Source organism: Ursus americanus, chromosome 14, assembly GCF_024610735.1.
Source record: "Ursus americanus isolate L20-20 chromosome 14, mUrsAme1.1.p, whole genome shotgun sequence".
In the NCBI taxonomy this organism is placed as follows: domain Eukaryota; kingdom Metazoa; phylum Chordata; class Mammalia; order Carnivora; family Ursidae; genus Ursus; species Ursus americanus.
In genome coordinates this window covers 31407948-31433211 of record NC_142140.1, presented here as the reverse complement: position 1 = coordinate 31433211, position 25264 = coordinate 31407948, and the positions used below count along the sequence as shown (strand labels likewise).

Below are 25264 nucleotides of genomic sequence, written 5' to 3'. Positions count from 1 at the left end.
ACACTAAGTTTTACTTCCAATTTCAGGAGGTTGGAGATCATCTAAACCCCATTCACGGTCTTTTGGATTCCCAAATTAGGCACGCGTACACCTTGGAGTACCGTGGAGGTGCTGTTTTGAGCAGCGTAAATTCCATGGTTGGCAAAGTTTTTCTGTGAAGAGCCAGACAGAAAAAACATTGGGCTTTACAAGCCATGAGGTCTCTGTTGCAACTATTTAACTCTGCTGCTATAGTGTGAAAGCACATAAACAACAAGTAAACAAACGGGCATGGCTGTATTCCAATAAAATCTTACTAAAAAAATCTCGCAATGAACAGGATTTGGCCCACAGACTGTAGCTGAACGACCTCCATTTCAGAGAAAAGAACTGTGATGTGAAACATTCTCAGGGGGGCGCCTGGGTGGCACAGCGGTTGGGCGTCTGCCTTCAGCTCAGGGCGTGATCCCGGCGTTATGGGATCGAGCCCCACGTCAGGCTCCTCCGCTATGAGCCTGCTTCTTCCTCTCCCACTCCCCCTGCCTGTGTTCCCTCTCTCGCTGGCTGTCTCTCTCTCTGTTGAATAAATAAATAAAATCTTTAAAAAAAAAAAAAAAGAAACATTCTCAGGGCTCTTATGAAAATTCCTGTCAGCTTTTCCCATAAATGTGTTTTGAATGTACCTTTCTCACCAACCCTACTTCTACCACCAAAGCTTAACGATGGCCTTGCCTCATGTTATCTGTAGCAAAAACGCTTAATGGATCCCCTCATTGCCATTCATTCTGGCTTCACTTCTCTGCTGTCCACACTATAGCCAAAATTCCAATCTGATTATGTCAACCTCTTGTTTAAAACCCTTCAGTATCATTGGGAAGATACTGTACTTGAGAATAAAACCAGAATCTTTATGCTGGCCTTTGAGGCTTTGCATAAACTAATCTCTATGTATTTTTCTAACCTTGCATTATTCTCCCTCTCACTAAGTTCCAACCATTCTGATCTTCCCTCAATTTCTGGAATTTGCCATGCTCCCAACTATCATGGGGCCTTTGCCCAGGCTGTGCCCTCCTGTCTAGAGCACATTCTCCTCCCCTGTTTCTACCCTTCCTTGGCCTGGTAAAGTCATACCCAACCTTCTGATTTTAGCTCAAGCATCACTCTCTTGGGAAGTCTTCCCTAACCCTCTCCAATCTAGCTGAGTTCCTTTGTTACTTCTTCTAATAGAGCAACTGTGATCTTCTCATTAAGAGCTCTTGTCTCAGTTCACAATTAAATCCTCATTTGTTCGATCACTTGGTGTATGTAGTCTCCCCCAATCGCCTCTTAGCCAGCAGAGAGCCTGGCACAGAGTAGGCACTTCTTCCATATTTATCAAATGCATGACTTTTGAAAGTCTCTTTGGCAGTCCAGAATACCGAATGCCACTCATTGTTGAAAGTTTCCCTAACAATCTATAATGCCGTCATTACAACCCGCTCTGTATTTTTCCTCCATATTGCTTTCTCCACCTGCCAGGAGCATGCTATTGTTTCTTCATCATGTGCTTGGTACATACAATTTGGGGTAAAACTGGAGACAGACAACTTGCTTCTTTATAGCCATGATAGAAAATTTTAATTTTCTGCCTCAGAAAACAGAATGCTGGTTCAGAAATACATTTAACTAGTGTAAAAAAGCTAAGAAAGCTTTCTTTCTTTCTTTCTTTCTTTCTTTCTTTCTTTCTTTCTTTCTTTCTTTCTTTCTTTCCCTTTCTTTCCTTTTTTCTTTTCTTTTCTCTCTCTCTAACTTAAATAGCTTTTCTTCATAGGATTCATTTCCCATTTGAAGTAGGAAGATCAAACTGTAAGTTGGGAACATTTGTGTATCTCTTAAGATGGATTGGAAGAAGTTTTAAGATGCTCTTGTTTAATTTTGGTTGGCTGTCCACAAGAGCACTCTAACCTCAGTGTTGGATTCTCAGTGTTTGAGGGTTGCCTTCTACAACATTCCCACCAAGTGATTAGATAATTTATACCTGAGTATCAGTAACTGTGTGTGTACTTCTTTCAAAGACCACATTTCAACTTCAACTTTGTTAAAAGCTTTTTCTCATATTGAGGCAAAGTCCATTTTATTTTCATCATCTTCACCTATCTCTCCTTCCTTTACCCTTGGTACTTCCAAGGAACAATTGTAATCTCTCTTCAAAACAGCATAAGAGAGCTTCTGTCCAGAAGTCCTTCCCCTTCTCTTTGGAACAGCAGTCTGTAACCACATGGTTTTCTAGAAGTTACCATGTTCCTAGTGAGCCTACAACCTCAGTTGATTGGTCCACATGTGGACACTTGACCTAATCTGGGCCAACTGTTGTGCTTCCCCAAGAACTTTTGAAACTGAGTCTGAAAATGAGAGACAGTTTCCAGTAAAGATGGAAGCCAAAAGAAGTAAAACTCAGATGCCACTGGTTACTGTATTTCCTATCACACAGAGGAAGCTAGTCTGAAGAGAGAATGAGGCAGCTTAAAGTCTGGATTCTGGAAATGAAACAGTGTTGGTACTACTGCATGAACTGGGAACCTGGGGTGAGGAAGCCGGTTTGGGTGATCCAGCAGTTTGTTATACACATGAGGAATCTGAGGTCTTGGTAGTTTCTCTAACGGAAGAGGTGCTAGAAATATTTAGGGATCCATTACTAGGTCCTAACCTTAGCTCTTGAATATATTGACATATCTGTATACCCACTGCCACCATCTTAGTCTATGCTTACAGAGTTTCTCCCTTGTTCTTCCCCTAGCCAATATGGATTCCCTCTAATCCAATCCAGCTGAATTTTTAAAAATTTGCTCTTAGGGAAAAATGCAAAATCACTACATTGGCTTGAAGATTTATTTATTTATTTATTTATTTATTTATTTATTTATTTATCAGAGATAGAGTGAGAACATGTGCAGTGGGGGGAGGGGCAAAGGGAGAGGGAGAGAGAGAATCTGCAGGGCTCAATCTCATGACCCTGAGATCATGACCTGAGCCAAAATCAAGAATTGGACTCTTAACCGACTAAGCCACCCAGGCGCCCCCACTGACTTAAAGTTTTACATAGTCTGGTCCTTACTATCTTTACAGAATATTTTTGTGCATTTCCCTCACTCTCACCACCACACTAACTCTAGGCTTCAGAGAGAGAGCCACATCCTTAGACTCTTCTCATAATCACCTAGTGCTATAGAGTGAATTTTGTGGCCCAAAATTCTTATGCTGAAAACTAATCCCCAGTGTGATGGTGTTTGGAGGTGAGGCTTTGGGAAGTGCTTAGGTCATGAGGGTAGAGCCCTCATAAATGAGATTAGTGCCCTTATAAAAGTGAACCCAGAGAGTTCCCTTGCCCCTTCTGCCAAGGAGGACACAGTGAGAATACAGCTGTCTATGAACCAGAAAGACAAGCTGTGACCAGATTATAAACTCCATCAGGCAGGCAATCATGTCTGTTTTCTTCCCCTTGGGCTTGACGCATAATAGATGCTCAACAAATGTTTGTTGAATGGCTATACTGGAATTAAAATTTAAAAAATGTTGAATGAATGAATGAATGAATGAATGAATACTTGTAGGAAGGAAGGTCAGGGCCATAAGAGAAAGATCTACAGGTGAGAATGAAAAGATAGAGAAATGGATGAATTCTTAAGATCTGGTAGAGAGGAGGTCAGGAGAACATGCTCTGAGAGCAGTGAGAGCAACAGCAGGGGCCAGGAAATGCAGCTAGTTCAGAACAATACGGGAATTATTCTTCCCAGATATTTCTTCTCCTCCCCTCTTAAAAGTGCTCAGAGGATGTTTACGTAATAGTGGGATCCGGAATAGGATTGCATTTCTTCCATAGCAAAAGTTGGGAAACACATTGCATAAGGAAGCACTGTATTTTCATTTCACATCAATCTATGTTTATTTGGAGACATGCAACAAACACTCACACAAAAGGGAAATCATACTCTTTCTTCTTCTGGCCTCTACAAAAATCATCTCTCCTGCCCATGCTTTTGTCAGAAAATCCATAAAATGGAGAGGACCCGGCTCCCTCCAAGTGCTCAATGCTCCAACAAATCACAGAAATCATTAATTCCTCTTACTCTACTAAATATACTTTATATGTTCTCTGTAGAGCTGAATATCTTTCTTGTTTGGCAGTATTTTCCTTCAGGCTAAAAAAATATTAATGACATAGCATCTTGGGACCATTTTACAGACACTGACTCATTAGATATGGCAGATAATTCAACTCTAGAGACACAAATCCAGGCATCAGCCACCAAATTCAACTACAACATGTGAACAGTAAGAGCCCATCTCCTTGAGACAGCAGCCTTCCTTGACTTCTCCATACTGTTACCACCATAGCTGCTTTATGATTTCACACTGAATAGATGTTTATTGAGCCCCTGCGGGGTCTCAGACTTTATGCTGGGTACTGAGGAGTAAGACATGATTCTGCCCTTGAGGAATTCAGTCTCCTGGAGACAGACTGTTCATTAGACCAACATTTAGAAAAAGGTGAAATAAGTATTGTTAAATAAAGTTAAGCCCAGGGAACCTTTAACAGTTAGGAGATTTTAGGTAGGGGTTTCAGCAAAAGTGATGAAAGCGTTGTTCCTGAAGGATGAGGACGAAGGAGCAAGACAGAGAAAAGATAGAAGGATACTCTAGAAAAAAACAGCTTGCACTACAGCAGAAAGGTGTGGAGAGCCAGGAGCACCCCTCGCAGTGTGCAATGATGGGCACTGGGCATAAGTACGCGTTAGATGGTGGGAGTGTAGTCAATTGCTAAAGAAAGCAGGGGTTTTAGGTGGCAAACTAAAAAGTTCTTACTTCATTCTGAAGGCCCTGAGGATCTTTTGAAGGATTTTAAGCTACAAGAATCTTGGATTTGTCTTTTAGAAAGATCGCAGTAGCAGTTGTACAGAGAATGGATTGGTGGGGAATAAGAAGGGGGCTAGAAAGATGAGCTAGGATTTCGTTGCTGTGTAATCTAGGAGAGAACTAATGATATTATTTTGGAAATTTAGTACATGTGGGTATGAAAATACACGTGAGGAACACAGAGCCTTCTCTTTGACAAAACTGATTTCCCATTATATCAAAATAAGGTCATATTGTACAAAAGTCTCCTAAGAAGACATCTTGTTTTTGTCATCCTATGGGACTGAAAGGCTCTAGAGATGGCAGTTTGCCTCAAGTATCTTACACTCTAATTAGGACTATTTTAGATTCTTTCTGTGTGCTCCATATATTATCTAAGTAAAATTCAAATAGTTATTGAGGGTCCATGTGCCCAATGCTGTGTTGGGTATATAAGGATACTGGATAAAAATAAGACACGGTCCTAGAAAAGTAGGCAAAGATACGAATGGGCAGGTCAGAAGAAAAGACATTTAAATACCCACTCCTCAATATGGAAAGATGTTGACCATGTATGTAATTATAGAAATGCAAATTAAAATAATGAGATACCACTGACACATAGTAGCTTGGCAAAAGCTCTGAAGTTTCATGAAACTCAGTGCGAGCTGGTAGGAATGTAAACTGGTGGACAATTTGGTAATATCTATCAAAGTTACCTTTCGACCAAATAATTTTACTGCTAAGAATTTGTTGTAAACACATACTTGCCCAAGCTCACAAAGACATGTGCGTGAGGATGTTTGTGACAGCACTGTTTATAGTAACAAAAAGCTAGAAACCACCTAAATGTCCATCAGCAGAGAACTAGTTAAATAAATTATGGTACATTCAAACAATGAAATAACGTCTGGCAGTTAATGAAGAATGTGTTCACCTATATGTGCAAATTCAGAAAGATGTCCAAAATCTATTCAGTAAAAATCTAAAAAGCAAGTATAGAACAGAAGAGAGTCTTATCCCACTTATGTTGAAAAAATATGTAAATAAAACATGTATTTCCTTGTAACACGCACAGAAAGTTTCTGAAGGACGTCCAAGAAACTGTTAACTGTCAGCATACCTGGGAGCAGAAATGTGGGTTTGGGGGTGGGGGGAGTAAAATCTGTTTCTCACTTTCTATCTTTCTGCTCTATTGAATATTTTTCTACTTTCCGTTTTAAAAGGCAGATTCTCTCTCTTTAGGAGCTTTCAATTTGATGACATCTATAAGAAAACTTCTCTGGAACACAGCTTCAAAGTATCTTTTAAAAAGTGTTTTAAGTGATGAGTGCTTACTGGAAACAGGAGTCTAGATTGGTCTCTCAACCAATAGGGGAGGAGAGAGGAAAATAGTGCCTTCCTCATGCCAACATTCACCATCTGAGCTGATCCTAGCAGCCTTCCCCATTGGAAATACCAACTTCAATGATGAAAGCAGAACATTTTGGGTCTTTATAAATGTTGGTAATGTTCCTGGAAATTGTCAAGTTTTCATTTGCATAAACAACAGCTGCTTTATTTAATGCTATAGATATGACTAAAAAAATAGGTGGTGGCTTTTTATTATTATTATTTTTTAACACATCATCCACGAGCCTGATTATTAAAACAAAATGGTTCCTGGGCTGAAATCTGCACTGTCAGGTCTGACAACTCAGTGATATAACTTGATAAAGAGTGGTTACAATGAGAAAGTTGGAAGATGCTCTGTGATAGGCCAGCCTAAAAGCTCAGAGGGGACTCACAGACTTCTTCATTCTACAAGATGTATTCATGAGAATATGGAAGAAGCAGCTTAATATTATGTTTTAATCTGCTTTTCAAAGGATTTCTTTCTTTTTTAGTTGCTGGAAGATAAAAGGTCTTAGCGTCTTGGAAAACTAAGCAGTGACTCACTTATGCTTTACCTTTCACTGGAGGGGAATCATTTTGGGGTGAAAATTCTCAAGGAAGTCAGTTTATCTCCTCAAAACAGAAAAAACTAATCAAGCATTGTCTGATTAATTAGAGACACTTGAAAAAAATGCTATCAAGGCCTACAGCTGTAATCAATTTAATCAACATGCAGAGAGCCAATCTGGTTTCCTTGATTAACAAAGCTGAATGTTAAACAGAGAAGTGTGACATTGTAGTGCCATTAGCTAAGGCTACAAACTGAGCATTTTCCCTAAATGTTCAAAGTCAGGTCAGGATACAGTGAAAACTCTCTTATGATGAGGACCATGGGCATGAACATTGCAATTCTTCCCCTTCATATTTCCATGCCGGGAGAACAAGTTTCATCTAAGGAGTAGAAATGGGTAGTAACTTCATGCTTCAAGCAAGACACACACAAAATCAACTACTTGAAAAGATCACACAATAATAAAATGAGGACAAAAAAAGTGATGTGAGATTTCTCTCAGTTTAGTGTCACCCAAGTTGGTTATGGAATTCATCAGGAACAGACATGCCAGACATAAAGAGATAAAATTTTTCTTATTACATTTTTAAGATGTGGATGTGAAATGCATCCATATAGTGTCTGATGAGTAAACTGGAAAATTCAATTTGCTTATTTTATTTGCATGAAGTCAATTTAAATGTCAAGCTGTCTAACGCAAGATTGGTTTATTAATGGTTTGTTTCTTGCTTTTAAAAATCACAGTTATAACTATAAAGGGATGATCATATTTTGAGTAGTCGATCTTTGCAATACAGTCTGGAATTCTGTCTATGAAAGCAGCAATTCTCAATCTTTTGGGGATTAAAAAAATCCTTTTTTTGTGCTTGGAATTTAGTGAGAGCACAAATAAATACTTGCTAACTAATGTGTTGCAATCAGATACTACGTTTGTTGCATGTAATGTTATCAAAATAGTTTAATTATGGAAATATGCAAATAATTTACCTAAAAAATAAATTGAAAAGAATTCAAGGTAATCTCAATATCATTCCCATTCACATATGTTTTTTTGAAGACGGGTGGAAAGGAAAGAGTATGCACGGTACATAGAAATCACTTCATAAGAGTTTCAAGCCTGCCCACTAGTAATATATCATAGTACCTGGATTTTGGTTGGTTACTTTTCTTCTCCCTCTTCTGAGAATGTAGCTCTTCATTCTTTCTTCCTTTTTTTTTTTTTTAAAGATTTATTTATTTTAGAGAGGGGGATGGGGCAGAGGGAGAGGGAGAGGGAGAGAGAGTCCTAAGCACACTCTGTGCTGAGCGTGAAGCCCAATGGGGGGGCTTGATCTCATGACCCCAAGACCTCAGCCTGAGCCGAAACCAAGAGTCAGATGTCTAACCAACTGCGCCATCCAGGTGCCTCTGTAGTTATTCTTTCTTATGGGCAACCCACTTCATGTGGTTTGGGGTGAGGGGGTGCTAAGCCTTCCTTCACTCTCAGTATGGGCGCAGACATGAGGCCCAAGGTAGACCAGAATATACTCTTGGTCTTTTGCTGGATTTATGAGCAGGGCCCTGACTCATGTCCACCAAAATGTGCACGTGTGAATTACATTTATTGCGTACACTTTCCCGGCAGAGAATGAAAGGTTGAGAAAAACTATATGAAGGTGTGATATTTTAAGAGGTCTTTCAGGAACCTTACATTTCTATGGGAGACAAATACAGTTTTACCCAGCAGAAGGATGTTCACAGAATGAGCATTTCTCATTCAAAATAAACACGACATCTTCGAAGATGCAGAGCAAACAACTGTCTCCTGAAATAACAGGTTTTATCTTCATATCTTTGAAGGAACTTTCAAAAAATATCTGAATGCCTGCTTTTGCCACTTTACATTTTTGTTCTAAGTATTGATAATAGAGTGTGACCAAGCCACAGTCCCTCCACTCTAGAGGTGGAGACAGATAATAAGTATACAAAGAAGTGAAGGGGTTCAGACTATGCCACCCCAAAATGTGCTACCTTGACATAAGGATTATTTTGAGCTGAAGGCAATGAGAAGAAGTAGACACAAGAAAAAGTCTTTGCAATCCCTTTCTCTACCAGGAAGCATTGGATGATTTTTAATGACTGGAGCCAACTCTAGACTCTTATCAGAGATGACACCAGAGCAATCTACATAACAAACCTTACTAACTTGCTCTTATTTTCCATTAATTCCTAATATATAGCTATATCTATATCTCCTCCCACAATGTGCCACCTCTGGAAACTCAAAGTCCCTTTCATTTGTCTTGTCACTTCTACAAAATTTATTGTTTTTTTTTTGTTTTTTGTTTTATTAAGGTGCTACATGAGCCCAAGTTCTAATCAGTCCTTTGAGTCACTCATCACTGAGTACTTCTGTGATTCTACACATTGCAGGTGTTAATAAATCTCTGTTTTTCTTATTTGTCTTTTGCCACTCTAATTTTCAGGAGAGTATGGGGGGGGGTAGAGGGAATAAGTTTTTCCTCTCCTACTGAAGGAATATTATTTCAGATAGATAAAAGTGCTCTAAAAATCTAAAAAGTAAAATTAGATTTCATGAGTATTTCATAATAACAGCTCTAACACAAAGTAAAGGTCTTATGTCCTCAAAAAACTTCAACCTGTAGCACCCAGACCGATCCTAAATGCACAGGGAGAATGGGAACCACAGAATGGCTGGTTTGGGGTCATCTCTCAGAAATGGATGTTTCTAATATAATGAGCCTCTCATACGAACAAAATAAATTCACATTTAAACCATGTTTACCAAGGAAGTCCTATCACTGAGAAGCCATAGATATTTTCAAGCTCTTACATGTGTAATTACAAGGAGAAATGGGGAGGCAATGGGGAATCAGAGAGAAGTTTATGACTTTATTATTTTTTAAAAGATTTTGTTTTATTTGAGAGAGAGAGAGAGAGAGAGAGAGCGTGCGCGCGAGACCGCAAGCAGGGGGAGGGGCAGAGGGAGAAGCAGACTCCCTGCTGAGCAGGGACCTGATATAGGACTCGATCCCAGGATCCTGCGATCATGACCTAAGCCAAAGGCAGACTCTTAACCGACTGAGCCACCCAGATGCCCCAGTTCATGACTTTAGATGGACCACCTCAACTTCTAGGGTTGATTTCCTAAAACCCAGCAAGGCTTGGTTGGTCACAAAATGGAATGCTAACACATTCCCATGCTGTGTATCTGGATGAACAAGGGGCCGGTGGGGGAGCAGGTAGAGGGAGACTGTAGCAATTGCAACAATTATCCCCACCACAACAGAAAACACCTTGATAATCCAGTGTGGAGCTAGACATTAGACACATATTTGGGGTACCAACATACCATATAATTTAAGTTGCACAGTTTTTGATTTGAGTTTAAATTTCCTTTTAGGCCTGCAACTTTTGGGCTAAACTCTGTGCGTTTTTCACCTGGAATATGGGAATAACAGGACTCACCAAAATCAGGTTGTGGCAGGGATTAAATGAAATAATATAGCCTATGGAAACTCTCACCACTCAGGGCCTGCTACAGAGATGGAGCCAGTAAGTGACAGATGTAGTAATAGTGTTAGTAGTTACTATCATCTGAAATTACAGAAAAAGATTCACTGTCAAGAAACTTTATATAACACCTTTTCTGGAGTTATAAGACAATTATGTGTTAAATGCATTATAACTAAATGATTAGCAAATCAAGAGCAGAAAACTTTGCAGCCTTCTCTAACTTTAACTAGAGAATAATCACCTTAAAATTAGAATACAAAATACAACCATCTAAGCCTTTCTAAGGAATGATGGGACTTAATGTTGCAGAAAGAGTAGGTGGGGTTTAATTTAATGCTCTAATTTAGCTCTCTGGGCTTTTGTAAAGAATACCTACAGGGTATCATTTTCATCATTAAGTGTGTCAGATTATCGGATGCCATATTTATGTACTGATTTCCATTTTCCTTTCAAAGTTTGGTTATTCTTTTATGTTCAATAGTCAAATAAAACAATGATATGCTAAAAGGAAGGCTCTGTGAGGTGAATGACAATTTAATTTTTCCCCAGTGTTGGCTGGTTACACAAGAAAATAAAGAACTGGGGAAAGTTGACAGGATCTTTAGTTGACTAGATTTATTCCCCAGCAGTTGCAGGGCATGTTAATTGTAACATTTTGGTTAATGAAAAATATTGTGATTGAATGGTGATATGGGTGATAAACGGACTTTTGAACAGATACGATGGTAAAATGCTATTTTTAAAACATCGGGAGGAAATAATCATTATTCTTTTGTTGCTTGGCCCATTCTAGTGAGTAAACTGGGCTTGCCAGAAAGGACAATAATTCTTTCACATCATGAAGCTACCATCATCACCATGATTATTCATGCTGTTACTCCAGCTGCTATTTAACCTAAGTATGGTCCTTGTCCTAAAGAAAGCTTATATGGTAAACTAAAAAAGGCAGAAAGATACAGAAACATTAAAAAACCAGAAAGAGCAAACTGACTATATTAGACTAAGAGTCACACTAATGGTTCTTATCGAGAAATTCTTTTATTCAGAATGTAATATACACATAGAAAAGTACACAGATAATAAATGTACAACTCAATGAGTGATCCCAAAGTGGCCATAACCACCACCTGGACCAAGAATAGAAGCTTCCCTTACTCCTCCTCCTGATCATTACATTCCCTGATCCCCAAATGTAGCCCAGATGGTAACTTCTAACACTACCAACTAGTTGGCCTGTGTTTAAATTTTATATGAATGGAATCACACAACATGCATTCTTTAGGTGTCTAGATTCTTTCCCTGAATATTACATTTGTAAAATTCATCCATGTTTTTGAGTATAAATTGTATTCCATTGTATAAATAGTATTCCATTATGTAAATATAATCCAAATTACTTAGGCCTTCTATTATTGAAGGGGATTGGGTTGTTTACAATTTGGGGCTATCATGCATATATTTGTGTTGGGAGAAAAAACTTTCCTCTTCCAAGTTGGGTCCAGTGGTTGGGGGCCTGCAAATGAACTGACAATAGCCAGATGAACAGGAAAAAAAGACAAAGTTTAACTCACTGAATAGCCAGATAAAAGTTTATATGCCAAATTAACAAAGGGGGTGGTTTAGGTCTTCAATGGGCAAGTATGGAAGGTTCTATTAGATTTTTTATGCCAGTGGGAATGGACAGTCTGTCTTCATGGCAGCTGTATTTTCAGGAGGCTTTGCTTTAGTGAGAGAAGGGGAGTTCAGATATGATTTTTTTCTGCATCCTCTGTAGCTCAAATGTTTTCACTGTAAAATAATGCTTATGTCAACTCTGGGAGTCTGACTGGGTCCCCACAGTTTATATGTTTTTGGATGCACATACATATGCATTCTACTGGCCATATCTCTAGGAGGGTAACTGTTGGGTAAGAGTATGGTAGTATTCAGCTTATGTAGTTGCTGCCAAAACAGTTTTCCCAAGTAGTTGTATCAATTTACACTCCCACCAGCAGTGTGTGAGTTCTAGTTCCTCCAAATCCTCACCAAAATTATTGATTTGTATTTTAGCCATTGTGATGAGATGTAGTAGAATCAGTGTTCTTATAATATGCATTTCTCTGATTTTGTTTAATGACTGTGTACATTTTTGTGTTTACTGGTCATTTGGATACTTTCTTTTGGAAATGCCTGTTTAAGTCTCTTGGTCATTTTTGTTTTCTTTTGGAGTGCCTCTTTTTTCTCACTGATTTGGGGTTCCTTCTATATTCTGGACTTATAAATATTTTGGAGCACTTCCTGTGTTGCAAATATCTTCTTCTACTCTGTGTCATGGCTTTTTACCTTGTTAAGTCATGTCCTTTAATAAGTTCTTAATTTTAATATGGTCAGTTAGCAATTTTTTTATGGTTACTGAAATTTGAGACCTATACAAGACCATGAAGCTATTCTTTGAAGTTGGCTTTCTAGAATTTTATTGTTCAATATGGTAGCCACCAGTTTTAAGTGGCTACTGAGCACTTGAAATGGATTTAATCTGAATTGAGATGGGCAGTAAATATAAAAAACACTGGATGTCAAGGACTTATGATGACAAAAAGAATGTAAAGTATCTCATTAATACAATATTTTAAACCGATTATGAAGGGACCAACAACCAATCAGAATGACATAAAGACTACTTTAGGCTGAAAACATTTGGGCAAGTACCGAACGTAAAAAGAAATCTTATGTGAACTTCCCCTTATCTGACTAGAGCAGAGCTTTTCAAGAGTCAGCTGCTGCAAATCCCCCACTCTGGAAAAGTCTTCAGTCAGGGAGGTGACTGACCTTTGGTGACTGGACATTCCAAGAAATTGTGTAAACAAGCCTTATCAGAACCTTCCATTCTTTCCCACTGAAGTCCTAACCCCTCCCCTCGACTCCCATTTATTAACCTGATATATAAACCGTTACCCCTGGCTATTTGGGGGGTCTCTCCTTATAAAATGCTTCCACATGCATGTGCATAAAACTTTTCTCCTGTTCATACACTGTCAACAAATTCATAACCCCCCATCTCCCACCAACCACTCAAACCTAAGTTGGTAGAGAAAAAGCTTTCCTCCCCCAAATTATGATTGAAATGATAGTATTTCAGATATACTCTCCTAAATAACTTAACAAAATTAATTTTACTTGTTAATTTTTAAATGTTACTAGAAAACTTAAAAGTGAAATATGTGGATCACATTCTGTTTCAACTGGACAGCAGCTCTGGATGCTGTTTTATTCCTCTAGATGTGATTCTTTTGCTTCTGGCAGGCAATTAGGGTAGGGTCACAGGGCCATCAGCAATTAGGACAATTCAAAATAAATGTGTCTTGAATTCTCCAGAAAGCTGGTTTATTTCTGGTTAACTTGTTTACCTAAGGTATAGCACTCTGGGGTTTACTACAGCCCCTGCTCTTCATAGACCCAGAAACTATAATTTTTGTCCCCCAAGCCCATGAGGCTGTTGGAGGCTATAGGCTCACTCCTCAGCCTCTCAACTGCTGCTTTGTGGTACAGAATTTTTCTTGAGAAAAGTGGTATAGCATGAAGGCTCCCTCCCTTCTCTGATTCCCTTCTCTTCTGGAGCAAAGCCCCATAAATTCTCACTGCCCTGGAAGCTCTCCAATGACTTCAATCAGATGATTCTCATATTTTGTTTGGTGTTTCTGGTTGTTCTCAGAGGGAAGTTCAGTGTGAAACAACCAAGTCTGCCACTGCCAGAGGCAGAAATCATATTAATTAATTTAAAAGTATATCATGTCTGTCATTAATGTTGTTGGATTTTAATTATGGATGATGTGGAGGACTGAGGGTTCTGGAGAAGGGGCAGTCCTAATTTCATTTTAGTCAGGGAAGGTTTTACAGAAGAGTGGGGATGACTTTAAGAGTAGGAGATACAGATAGCAAGGTGATAGTTCCTGAGTCAGGGAGTGTCATGTAGGGCTAGGAATATATTCTATTTGATAACCTACCTGACTAAATGGATTATAGAAATTCTAGCTCAAAGAATCAAATGGATTATAAATCACATGCTAATTCTGATTGGTAGTATATCCTGGAGTATGTTATTGGGAAGGATTTTAAGTTTGCAGTGGGTCTCAGTGGGCAAGAGGATTGCAGTCCACTGGCAATGTCTGCATTAGACAAAGGATGAGGGATAGCTGCACATGAGTGTGAATCATAACATCCCAGAAATTATATGCAATGATTGAATTATCATGCATTACAAGTATACTATTTAACTGTTTGTAAATTAAAATAATTCAGATTTATCATGTAAGGTGTCTGAACATGCCACCCCAAAAATACCCCTTTGGCATATTGATTGTTTTGAGCTGAAGACACTTGAGAAACAGTAGATTCAGGAAGGGCTCCCTAACCTTCCCCTTTCTACCTAAAAGCAGGGTATAAAATTTCCCAGGAGCAAGGTGCCCTTTCTGGTACATGGTACAATTCAATCACCAGGGATACCACTGACAGCCACCTTATTAACACAACCCTTACCTTTTATTAGTTTCCCCTATATATTTACTGCCCCATAGTTTGCCATCCTAAGAACCAAAACCCCTTTTCCTTTGTCATGTCACTTCTCTAAAAATACACTGTTCTGTGCTAAGATGCTATATAAACTTTAAGTTCTAACCACTCCTTTGAGTTAACCATCATTGAGTTTTTCCCATGTGTATATGGGTTGCACACATAAATAAAATTTGTTTGCTTTTCTCTTGTTAATCTTGTCAGTGTAATTTTCAGGGCCCAGCTTCAGAACCCAGGAGAGTAAAGAAAAAAATAATGTTTTTTTTCCTCCTCTATAATCACATTACTTCAAAATGGCTCTTGATCAATATCAACATGAAGGAAGATCTTTAATGGAGGACCAAAGGGCTTTATATTCAGCGATGACCTATTTAAGGCTATAATAAATGTCCTGCAGAAACAGTGAACATGCTTTGCACATTTATGGGACACATTTGGCTGAGAGAGAGAATAGGTTGGGTGACAAAACTGATATTCAGAATGATTTTGATAGACAATAAAATTGATTCAGACACCAATATTTATTCCACAAGTATCTACCAAGATCCATTTTTGTGTCAGATTCTAGCACAGAATACAAAAATAGCGTTCCTGCCCTTTAGAGCTTATAGTATAGTATGGAGAGTGAGGCCAACATCAAACAGGTAATCACACAAAAATGAGTAAATGATGTGAAGTTAAATGGTGCTGTAAGAACACATGAATAGGGGTTTGGGGGTTCCCTAGGGGAAGTGATATTTGAAAGGAAATCTAATGGATGAATAGGTATTAACCAGTCAAGGTGGAAGGCAAGGTAGGGGAAAACAATCTAGGAAGGAGCAGCAATGGGCAAAGGCCCTGAAGTAGGCAGGTTTGAGAAGGAAAGGCAGCCAGTGTGGCTAAAGCACAAATCTCCAGAGGGGAAAGGATGCAAAATAAGGTTGTTCCCGTAGTGCACCAAGCCACTCAAGCCTTGCAGGCCACTGAAAGATTTTGGTCTTTATCCTATGAACAATGAGAAGCCCAATCGAAGGGTTTTTTTTTTTTTAAAGATTTTATTTATTTATTTGACAGAGATAGAGACAGCCAGTGAGAGAGGGAACACAAGCAGGGGGAGTGGGAGAGGAAGAAGCAGGCTCATAGCAGAGGAGCCTGATGTGGGGCTCGATCCCATAATGCCAGGATCACGCCCTGAGCCGAAGGCAGACGCTTAACCGCTGTGCCACCCAGGTGCCCCCCAATCGAAGGGTTTTAATATCGGGGTGTCACAGTCAGATGTGTGTTTAGAAAAGTTTGCTCTGGCTGCTCTGTAGGGGTTGGGTATGAGCTGTGGGGAAAAGGCAGATGTAAATGCAGAGAGATAACTTAGGGGGTTATACTAATGGTTGAGAAGAAAGACAGTGATAGTTTTAGGTGATCAAAAGCCAGAGATAAACCATTAGTGAGACATGGGTACTAAAAAAAAATTAATGTGATTTGAGCTACACTAATATATACAGTGTCGTGGTCAATGGTCTAACTGTAGTCTGAACTGTTACATTAGCCTGTTCAATTTAGAGAACCCCAATTTGATGAACCCAAAGGTGTCCCAAACTATACCAGGATCAGGAATGGCAAAGTAGACCTGAGGGTGGAGAAATGAGATGTTGGAAGAGAAAATGGAATACCCAAAAAGCAATATTCAAAATTTAAAGGGTATTATGTGAAAGAGTGATGACTCAAATTATTGTTCTGGAAAGAGAACTAGGACCTATAGGGAGAAGCTATCAAGCTATTGGGAAACCTATGTCAGCTCAGTCTAAGGGATGCTCAGTAATGGAGGCGCTGCTTTATGCTGCACTGAGCCTGCCTCCCTGGCAAAGACATGCAGAGGAGATTTTTTTTTAAAGATTTTATTTATTTATTTGAGATAGAGAGAGAGAGCAGGAGCAGGAGGAGGGAGGAGAAGCAGAGGGAGAGGGAGAAGTAGGCCTCCCATTGAGCAGAAAGCCTGATGTGGGGCTCGATCCCGGAACTCCGAGATCATGACCTGAGCCAAAGGAAGATGCTTAACTGACTGAGCTACCCAGGTGCCCCAGAGATTTTTAAAGAGATGCTGGGTTAAATCATCTTTGTAATTTCTTCAAACTCTCTAGAATTCTCTGATTCTCTCAGAATGTGCTTTTTTCTTTTTTGAAAACTTTATATTCGTAATATTCCTATTAATCCCCCTACCACCACTACCACCATCTCTTTCTACCATATATTATATTATATTTTATTTTATAAATAAATAGTGAGATAGCAAGCAAGAAAGAGAGCACAAGCAGGGGGAGTGGCAGGCAGAGGCAGAGGGAAAAGCGGGCTCCCCGCTGAGCAAGGAGCCGGATGTGGGACTCGATCCTAGGACCCTGGGATCATGACCTGAGCTGAAGGTAGATGCTTAACTCACTGAGCCACCCAGGCACCCCCCTTTCTACCCTTTAATGAAAATACATATGCCAGGCCCTGTGCAAAACAGTTAAACATATATTTTATTTAATCTTTATAACAACACTATAAGAGAGGTAGTAAAATACCATCCCTATTTTTTAGGAAATTTAATTGAGGCTTAGAGAAGTACTTTCACAAGAATCAAATCTAGCATTTTGATTCCAGAGATGGGGCTTTTAACCAGTGCACTATATCACTTCCCAAAACCACTTATTCTACTATATGCCAATGGATCTCATTCTGAGCTCACTGACTTTAACCCATTTCTAAATCTTCAAATATGAAAGTATATGATACACCATATTTCCTATGACAAAATATATTCAATGTCATAACTAGTAACTGTGTCAGTCACGTAGAATAAGGTTGTTATGCTTGGTAACAAACAATCCCCAAATCTCAGTGGCTTAAAAACAGCAAAGATTTATTTCCTGCTCATGCTAAACATTCATGACAGATGAGCAGGGGAACTGTTTATCAAAGTCATTCAGCAACCAGGCTGACATATACAACCACTATCTTGAACATTGCTGGTAGGTGTCAGGGGGAAAAAGAACTCTGCAGGGTCTTATACCTGCAATCAAATGTTTCAGCCAAGCAACAGCATAGGCTCTTGTGCTCACAATGCGTTGGTTAGAACTGGTTGGGTTAATTGGCTCCATCCAAAACCAAGTGGACTTAGAAATGCAATCCAACAATGTGCTTGGCATTGGGAGATCTGGGAAAAGCTGGCAAAGCATGTTAGTAACTGTCGCAGACAGTAAATATGCAATGAAGCCAGGAAACATGCAAACTGCTTTTGTTGCATACATTTCAGAGTTTCTACCAAGAATACTGACTATTACTACATCAGCTTGATTACTTACCCCAAGTTGAGAGTATTACTACTATATCAGAAGAGGGGAAATGTACAAATCATGCTGAATTCTGGTAGAAGCCTTCACTGTATTTGTAAAACATAGTTAGAACCATAATCATGTTGGGGATTCAAGTCCTTGGTATGCCATGTTAGTAAATTTATTTTACTTGGGTTATATACAACTATTTAGACAGAAAATATAATATTTTACTATCTTACAAGTTTCATTGTGCCTAACTATGTCAAGCCATCACTGGTGAACTGAGAGAAGATATGAAACAACTCAAGCCTTACATTAGGTTTTGAATATTAAGATTTTAGAATAAAAATCATTTAAACGCATTACAGAAATTTTATTCCGAAAATTCGTGGCAATGCCAGTCCATCATTGTCAAATTAACTAAAAGTGTGCTCCTCAAATCCCAATTAGATTTATATAAAAACGCAAACCTCTTAAAAAAGTTTTGCTTTCTGGTAAATATTTGTAATAATATAAAATAAAACAAGTAATTCATCTTATTTTTTGCTGTAACTCAGAGTACTCAATTAAAAAAGCCGTTTGGGCTTTTATCCGCCATCTGTGGAAAAATACAGTAGTTTTATTCATAAGCCCTCCATGATCTCAACTACAAAACTAAAAATCTGCAAAGAAAATATGAAGACAAATCAGTGGCATCTATGAAGCATTTCATTGGAAATGGTTCTTAGGAGATAATTTCTTGTTGTGAGTGATTTAAATGCCCAAAGAGAAAGTATGTGTGATGTCTGTATACTTAAAACATAATTAAAATTTGTATTACAAATTCTAGTTTAGGAAAGAACTGGCTTTGAAAGGCAATTTCCTGTAAGGTCATTGGTCTGATATTTCGGATGGTACCTTTTTCTAATTTGGAAGCTACATATTTTAATAGAGAATGGTCCAAAATGTTTTTCAGGTCAAACTAGAAATATGTTGATGATTTAAAAATGCAAGCAAAGTGCTTTATTATATTATACTACCAGAGTGTTATTGTAGTTTAAAAATATCATTAAATCAGCACAAACCCGCACTTATCATTTCCTGCACATTTTTCACCCTGAGCTGTCTTCTGACTATGAGTAATCTGTTAATCTGCTCCTAGCCTCACAATCCGTCAAAGTGACAGATTCATTCCTTCTCTAATACATAATATCTTCATTTACTGTATGCCTTGCTGCAACTTGCTTTTTTGCTAGCCCTGAAATTTAGAAAATCACAAGCAAATTTAGAGAATGTCACATGGGTGGTTGTTCCTGTTTGTTTCCCATTTCTTCCATTATTCCAGCAGTTGAAACTCAAACTTGTCTGGACTCTTCATGTGAGTTAATAGCGTTTCCAAAATGAAGGCAGTTTCAGGTTTCGATAAAAGTGTCGTTAAAGAGGTCGGAAGAGGGCAAATGGTAAACACAAAGTAAGCGCGCCCCTCACCGCATCAAAAGACTGACCGTGGTAGAATTTTCTTCTAGTGCTGGGGGACAACAAATAGATTCTCACTCTTCACCCCCACCCCTGGGCGTAAAGAAAAAAAGTATCATTTAAAAAGAAGAAAGAAAAAGATATCCATCCAGTTGTTTAGGGATGAAGACAGGGCTTCATTTGCATAAACACCCCCATTTAATTGAAAGCCACATTGTGGTTTTATTTAAGCTGAGACCTTCACTTTTATGATGATGTTGACTGCCGTCAGGCCAGGCCAGATCTCAGGGTTCTTGCTCATTGCTATTTTGATAATACAAATGGTTCTGTGGTTTAAAATTTGTTCACTGTCAATTCAACAGGATATATTTTCTGCTCCCCTTGTTTCTTGCGTTAGTTTAGTTGCTTATTAGTCTATAACTTCTCCAAAGAGGGAGAATGAAGTACTGAAAGACAGGAGAACATAGAAATTCTAGCTAGTTTCCTTTCCTCTTAAATAAGGGATAAAGTACATCCTCCACAAATCACCATTTGGCTTCACTTGTTACTGATGCAGGTGTTCACATACTAAAACAAAGGTTAGTATTGTTAACCTCGAAAGTCAAAAGCAGGGAAGTTATGGGCCCTGGCTTTCTAATCAGTCCTGTTTCAGCACACAGACATTTTTTTTTCCATGCGTACACCCAACACCCGACAGCATTGTCTTGTCCTGAGCACCAAATTGCATCTGATTTGTCTTAATGGATGGCAAGGGAGCTAAAGGCTTTTAAAAATCAATGGACAAGAAAGAGTCAATAGAACAATAATGTTAGTGTTAATTCAATCAAATCAGCTAAAAGTTGTTTTGTCTTTTTTCCTTTAAGTCATTTTAAATGGGCCGGACGTTTGACTCATGTGGTATTTATCATACTGAGTGAGTTTTTATGTGGTAATGAACAGCAAAATATGAAGCTGTAAACTCGGGTAAACATAATATATTGTTAGAGTGAAGAAGTATGTGTTTTAACATTAATCAATTTCCAAATGTAATGTTTTTCACTAACAAGTGAAACAAAATAATTACTGGGAAGAAACAGAACCAACTGCCAACAAAAACAGAGTTTGCGAGGAAGTGCAGGTTTGGAAGGGCTGCGATTTCTCCGTGACAGGCTAGGGACCCACTCCCACGCCCCTGGACACCTTCCCTAAAACGTTCACACCCCGCCTTGGGAGGCTGGACCACGCTGGTAGGCTGCAAGCTCACAGAGGGCACGTGAAAGTCACCTCTCCAAGGCACTCTGCACATAGTAGGTGCTTCAAAAATACTCAGGGAGTGTTGCTGACGGTCTGAACTGCACATAGTCTAAATCATTTCATGCTGTAGTGGTTCCTTATTTAAATAACAAGGGAAGCTCTTCTGCATGTGGGTTACAAAATGAATGATGAGGCAAGTGAGTCTACAGATGTGACTAGCTCTGGCCACTGAACCATAATGATGGTCTTCCGTTTCTTAGGTTCACGTCATTATCCTGGACTTCAGCCTGTAATCTCCTCCCTTCCCGCTCAGACAGAATAGAGGCGGATGTTATAAAATGGGATTAGTACTTCGACTTTTTAAAGGTGCTCATTACTCTAGAAGGAGAAGCTGAATCTTTTAATTAAAAGCTGAAATGGTAAAATGTTAGAACGGTAAATAATTGCTTTGGTAATTACCTTCTTTACATTGGACCCTGGGCCAAAGGTAATCTGAGTTCATCATGGGGATGGATAACAGTGGCTGGGGAGGCCCAGGTAATCGTGGGAGTTCTTCATTCTGCTAGTTAAATATGCTAAGAGTCTTCAGGGACCCATGATTTCAGACCCAGCAGCTTTGGGGAGGGTGGGGGGAGAGGGTGCAATCTGTTGTTCTCTAACTCTTATGGAAATGGGTTTCTTGAGTCTGCAATTTTGGAAAATATGACCATAACTAAAATATTGATGAGTATTTCCCCAGCCCTAATGGCTTCAGATCCTCTTATGGAGTACAATGGAAAATGTAGGAGACTCAGGTTGAAATGCGGAGTCCCAGGGGCCCAAGAGAGATCCGGTCAGAGAGCAGGCAGACATCTCAACTGAGAAACTGAAGAGTGGGGTCAGCGGAAGCCCAGGCCGGCAGGGCCAGAATGAACGAGCAGAGCAAGCGAAGAAAAAGAAATATTGTTCAGGTGTGCAGGGGTGCTGGCCGGTTACGGCCTGGGACAGGGTGCTTGGAGCAGGTGTGCAATCTGAGCTAACTGGCTCAGGTAGAACACATGGTCAGAACCAGGACCGAAAGTGGATGGGCAGCCAAGTGCCAAGAGCAGAGGAGGAAGGAGAAGCGATGGGACAGCAGATCACCAGCTGCCCAGCTCTGTTGGTGAACTGCTGGAACCCAGTGGGAAGGGTACCCTCGAAGCTGGTCCTCGCATGGTCCTAGGCTCCGAGAGGTCCCAGGAAAGAAGCAGGATGACTATTGATGGATTCGGCGTGCTACCAGTGCCTTTAGCTTGAGTTTTCTCTAGGGCAGGGCTAGAGAGGCTAGAAAAGCCACTCTAAGCCTGGCCTTTGCTTGTAGACCTAGGAGGGAAGGGGCCCAGCTGGGTCTCTTTGTATCAAGTGTTCTTAGAATCTGTTGTAAAGCTTCGACCCGTGGACTAAGGACCTCTTCAGGAACAGGAGGAGCAGGGAGTCACTTGAATTTAAAGGGCACCAGCACCATAAGCTCAGATCCTCTCTCTCTCTCTCTCTCTCTCTGCTTTCTTGCTTCTTTTCCATTTACCTGTCCAGATTCTGTTGGCCTGGAGAGGGTCAGGTACACCTCTGCAGCAGCAACCCAAGCAGATTTCTAGCTAGTGGCACCCGACTCCACACAATGGGCACGTGTAGGCAAATACAGATAAGTAATTTCCAATGAGAATACAGAAGAAAACACAGGAGTTCAATTGCAGAAAACTTGTCCCCGTTGAAAGGTTTAAAATGATACTTTACTGGAGACTTGAGATTGTGGCTATCTTCTAAGGGATCATTTAAAACAACTTCACGAGAGTGCTCTCATATACCACACGTGGGAACAGGGCCAGGCTCCAGACACCCTCCAGGGAGAAAGCGTGCAGGTGCTTCTGGCTCACTGTGAGCAGTTAAATCCATGGCAAGGGAGCTGGCGTAGGGAGACGGGAGACTCATTTCTGTGAGTGAGGTTCAACGAGTTCAACACATATTTCTTCAGTGTCTCCTCTGTGTTTGGCATTGTTTGAGGAGCGAGGGATACAGTGAGCAAGAGAGATAAAGTCCCTAGGCTCAGGCAGTTTACACTTCCAGTGTATTCTGGAGGGGTGCGTGTGTGTGTGTATAGACAGTAGGCAAACAAGCAAGAAGATATCAGGTAGTGAGGAGTACTGTAGTAGAAACAAAAAAGAGAATGTGATGAGGCTGACAGGGCCCATTTTGGGTCAGATGCTAAGGAAGGACCCCGCTGAGGTGATGGCATGTAGATGGAGCCCTGAATGACAGGAGGAAGCTGCTATCTAGGGTCTTTTCTAGAGTGAGGGAACTCCAAGCAGAGGAGCCCTCTCGTGCAAAGCTCTGCTAGTGGCACCTGGAGCGTCCAGGTAAAAGGGACACGACCACGGTGTTTGATGCACAGACAGCAGGGTGCACAGTGATCTGAAACACCGTCTGGGTGTGGGCATTCAGGGTAAGGGGCACTACTGGATCCTAAGAGCAGTGGGCAACCTTTGGGAGGTTTTCCATGGGGCCATGCTTGGCTCCAGTTTAGGTGTAATACCACTACTCCGGTTGCTGAGTGGAGAATGGACTGTAGGGGCCCAAGGAGCAGAGAAAGCAGGTGGGACGCTATGGTATGTATCCAGGTAGGGGGTGATGGCAATGTGGGCTGGGATTGCAGCAGTGCAGCGTGGCTGGATCTGGCATATGCTTTGGTTGGAGGGAGCACCAGCACAACTTGCTGAGGAGGGACACGGAATGGGTCAGGGTGAGGAAGCAGGGAGCACTCTTGGTTTCTGCCTTGAGTAAAAGCGGGATGATGGTGGCATTTTCTGAGATGGAGAAGAGTGAAGAATAAACAGATTTGTGTAGAGGGAGAGAAAACCAAGTTGTTGTGAATGCTTGGATTTGAGATCCAAGTGGGTATCTGTCAAGTTGGCAGCTTGGATAGATGAGTCTGGAATTCAGGACTGGACATAGAACTTTCAGAGTTATTATAATATAGAAGGTATTGGAAACTATTATTAAATAGCTTGTATAAATAATACATATTATATTATGTATTAAAGATTAGGGCCATTTTAATGGTTATCAGTATCTAGGGATCTCTGGTTGGCAGGGAGTAGAACATGCATGGAAATTAGATTTAAACTCTATCCAAACAAGAGCCTCTCATAAAAACACAGTGTTATCCTGCTTATGAGTAAAGAAATAACACTGTCATCCTATTTTCTGGAGAGGAAAGGGTAATTCTTGCAAAGATATAGGGAAAAAATTGACATTTAACTGGTTAACATTCAGGATGAAGACTTTCACTTTTCAGTGTTTTCTGGGCATACTTCTACTCTCCCTCCCTCATCTCCTACCCAAGCCAGGCCAGCTGAACAGCACCAGGAGGAGAGAGAACACGATGCCACCCTGCCTTCCCGGGAACCCAGAGCTCAAACAGCAATGGCGGTCACGGAGCGTGAACCGGACTGGGGGCTCTGAGTATGGAGGAGCACAGCGCGCAGATGAGCAGGTGTGAATTGCTGGGGAGGAGAGTATGAAATGAGAGGCAGCAATATGGACAGCTTTTGTTAGGCTAATGAGAGAAATGATGAAAGTAAAAACTGGTGCCTTTGATTTTCTAAACAGATCATTAAGATGTAATGCAAAAATACAGATAATCGAAAACAACAATAACACAACATTTAGAGAAACTCTTTGCACAGCTAATCAGGAAACCCTCTGTTGTGTTTTGGTCTGAAGGAGGAGTATTTGTTAAAAATCTGACTTGTTTTAAAATTATCCAAACTTAATCATTTGGGGAGAAACATGACATGCAAGTTCTGCATTTAATTTTATTTATACATTTTCTCTCTTTTGTGTTGGTGGGGAAAAAAAAAGCTTACGCAATAGAGAAGGCCATCAGGCTGAGTCCTGACAACTGGGGAGAAAAGAAAAATGAAGCCACGGTGATCAGTCCAGAGCAGTACTTGTAGGTTACGATGACAGGACAGTTGCCTCAGTCAGGCCGGCTGAGCCAGCGTGAACCGGGGTTGGTGGTTATTAATCACTTGTCAAAGTCTGCAGGGCTTTATCATCTAATTATAGTTATAAGTATGTTTATATCACACAAACATGCAGCAAAACTGCAAAGGATGCAAGCCTTCCCACAATCAGTGGTGACATTTGAAAAATCTACAGATAAGTGATAAATCATAAAGCAAACATTTCAGAAAACCATGCCATTCATTACTGTTTGGGCATTTGGGGATTATTTTCTCTAGTGTTTATTTCCATAAACATTTAGAACTTTACAGAGCCTCTGACGACCTTCCCTCCTCCCCCTAATTTTCCAATGAGTTGTAAAAATAGCAAGTATAATCACCATTTGAAATGAAAGACTGGTTATCGACTCCATCCATATGAACAGACAACCAGAATGTAATCACAG

General features: G+C 40.0%; 1 protein-coding gene across 16 annotated transcripts in view; it reads right to left on the bottom strand.

The window, feature by feature from the left end:
* Positions 1 to 25264, bottom strand: part of CFAP20DC (CFAP20 domain containing) — a 236640-nt gene that overhangs the window by 19344 nt on the left and 192032 nt on the right. Inside the window, exon 17 of one of the 16 annotated variants that reach the window (XM_045807491.2) lies at positions 579 to 19698. The exons of the other annotated variants lie outside the window; for them this stretch is intronic. Within the exon in view, the coding sequence (XP_045663447.2) occupies positions 19680 to 19698 (19 nt within the window). The 3' untranslated portion in view covers positions 579 to 19679. Of the gene's footprint in view, positions 1 to 578; positions 19699 to 25264 lie in introns of those variants that run through there. 16 annotated transcript variants of the gene reach the window in all.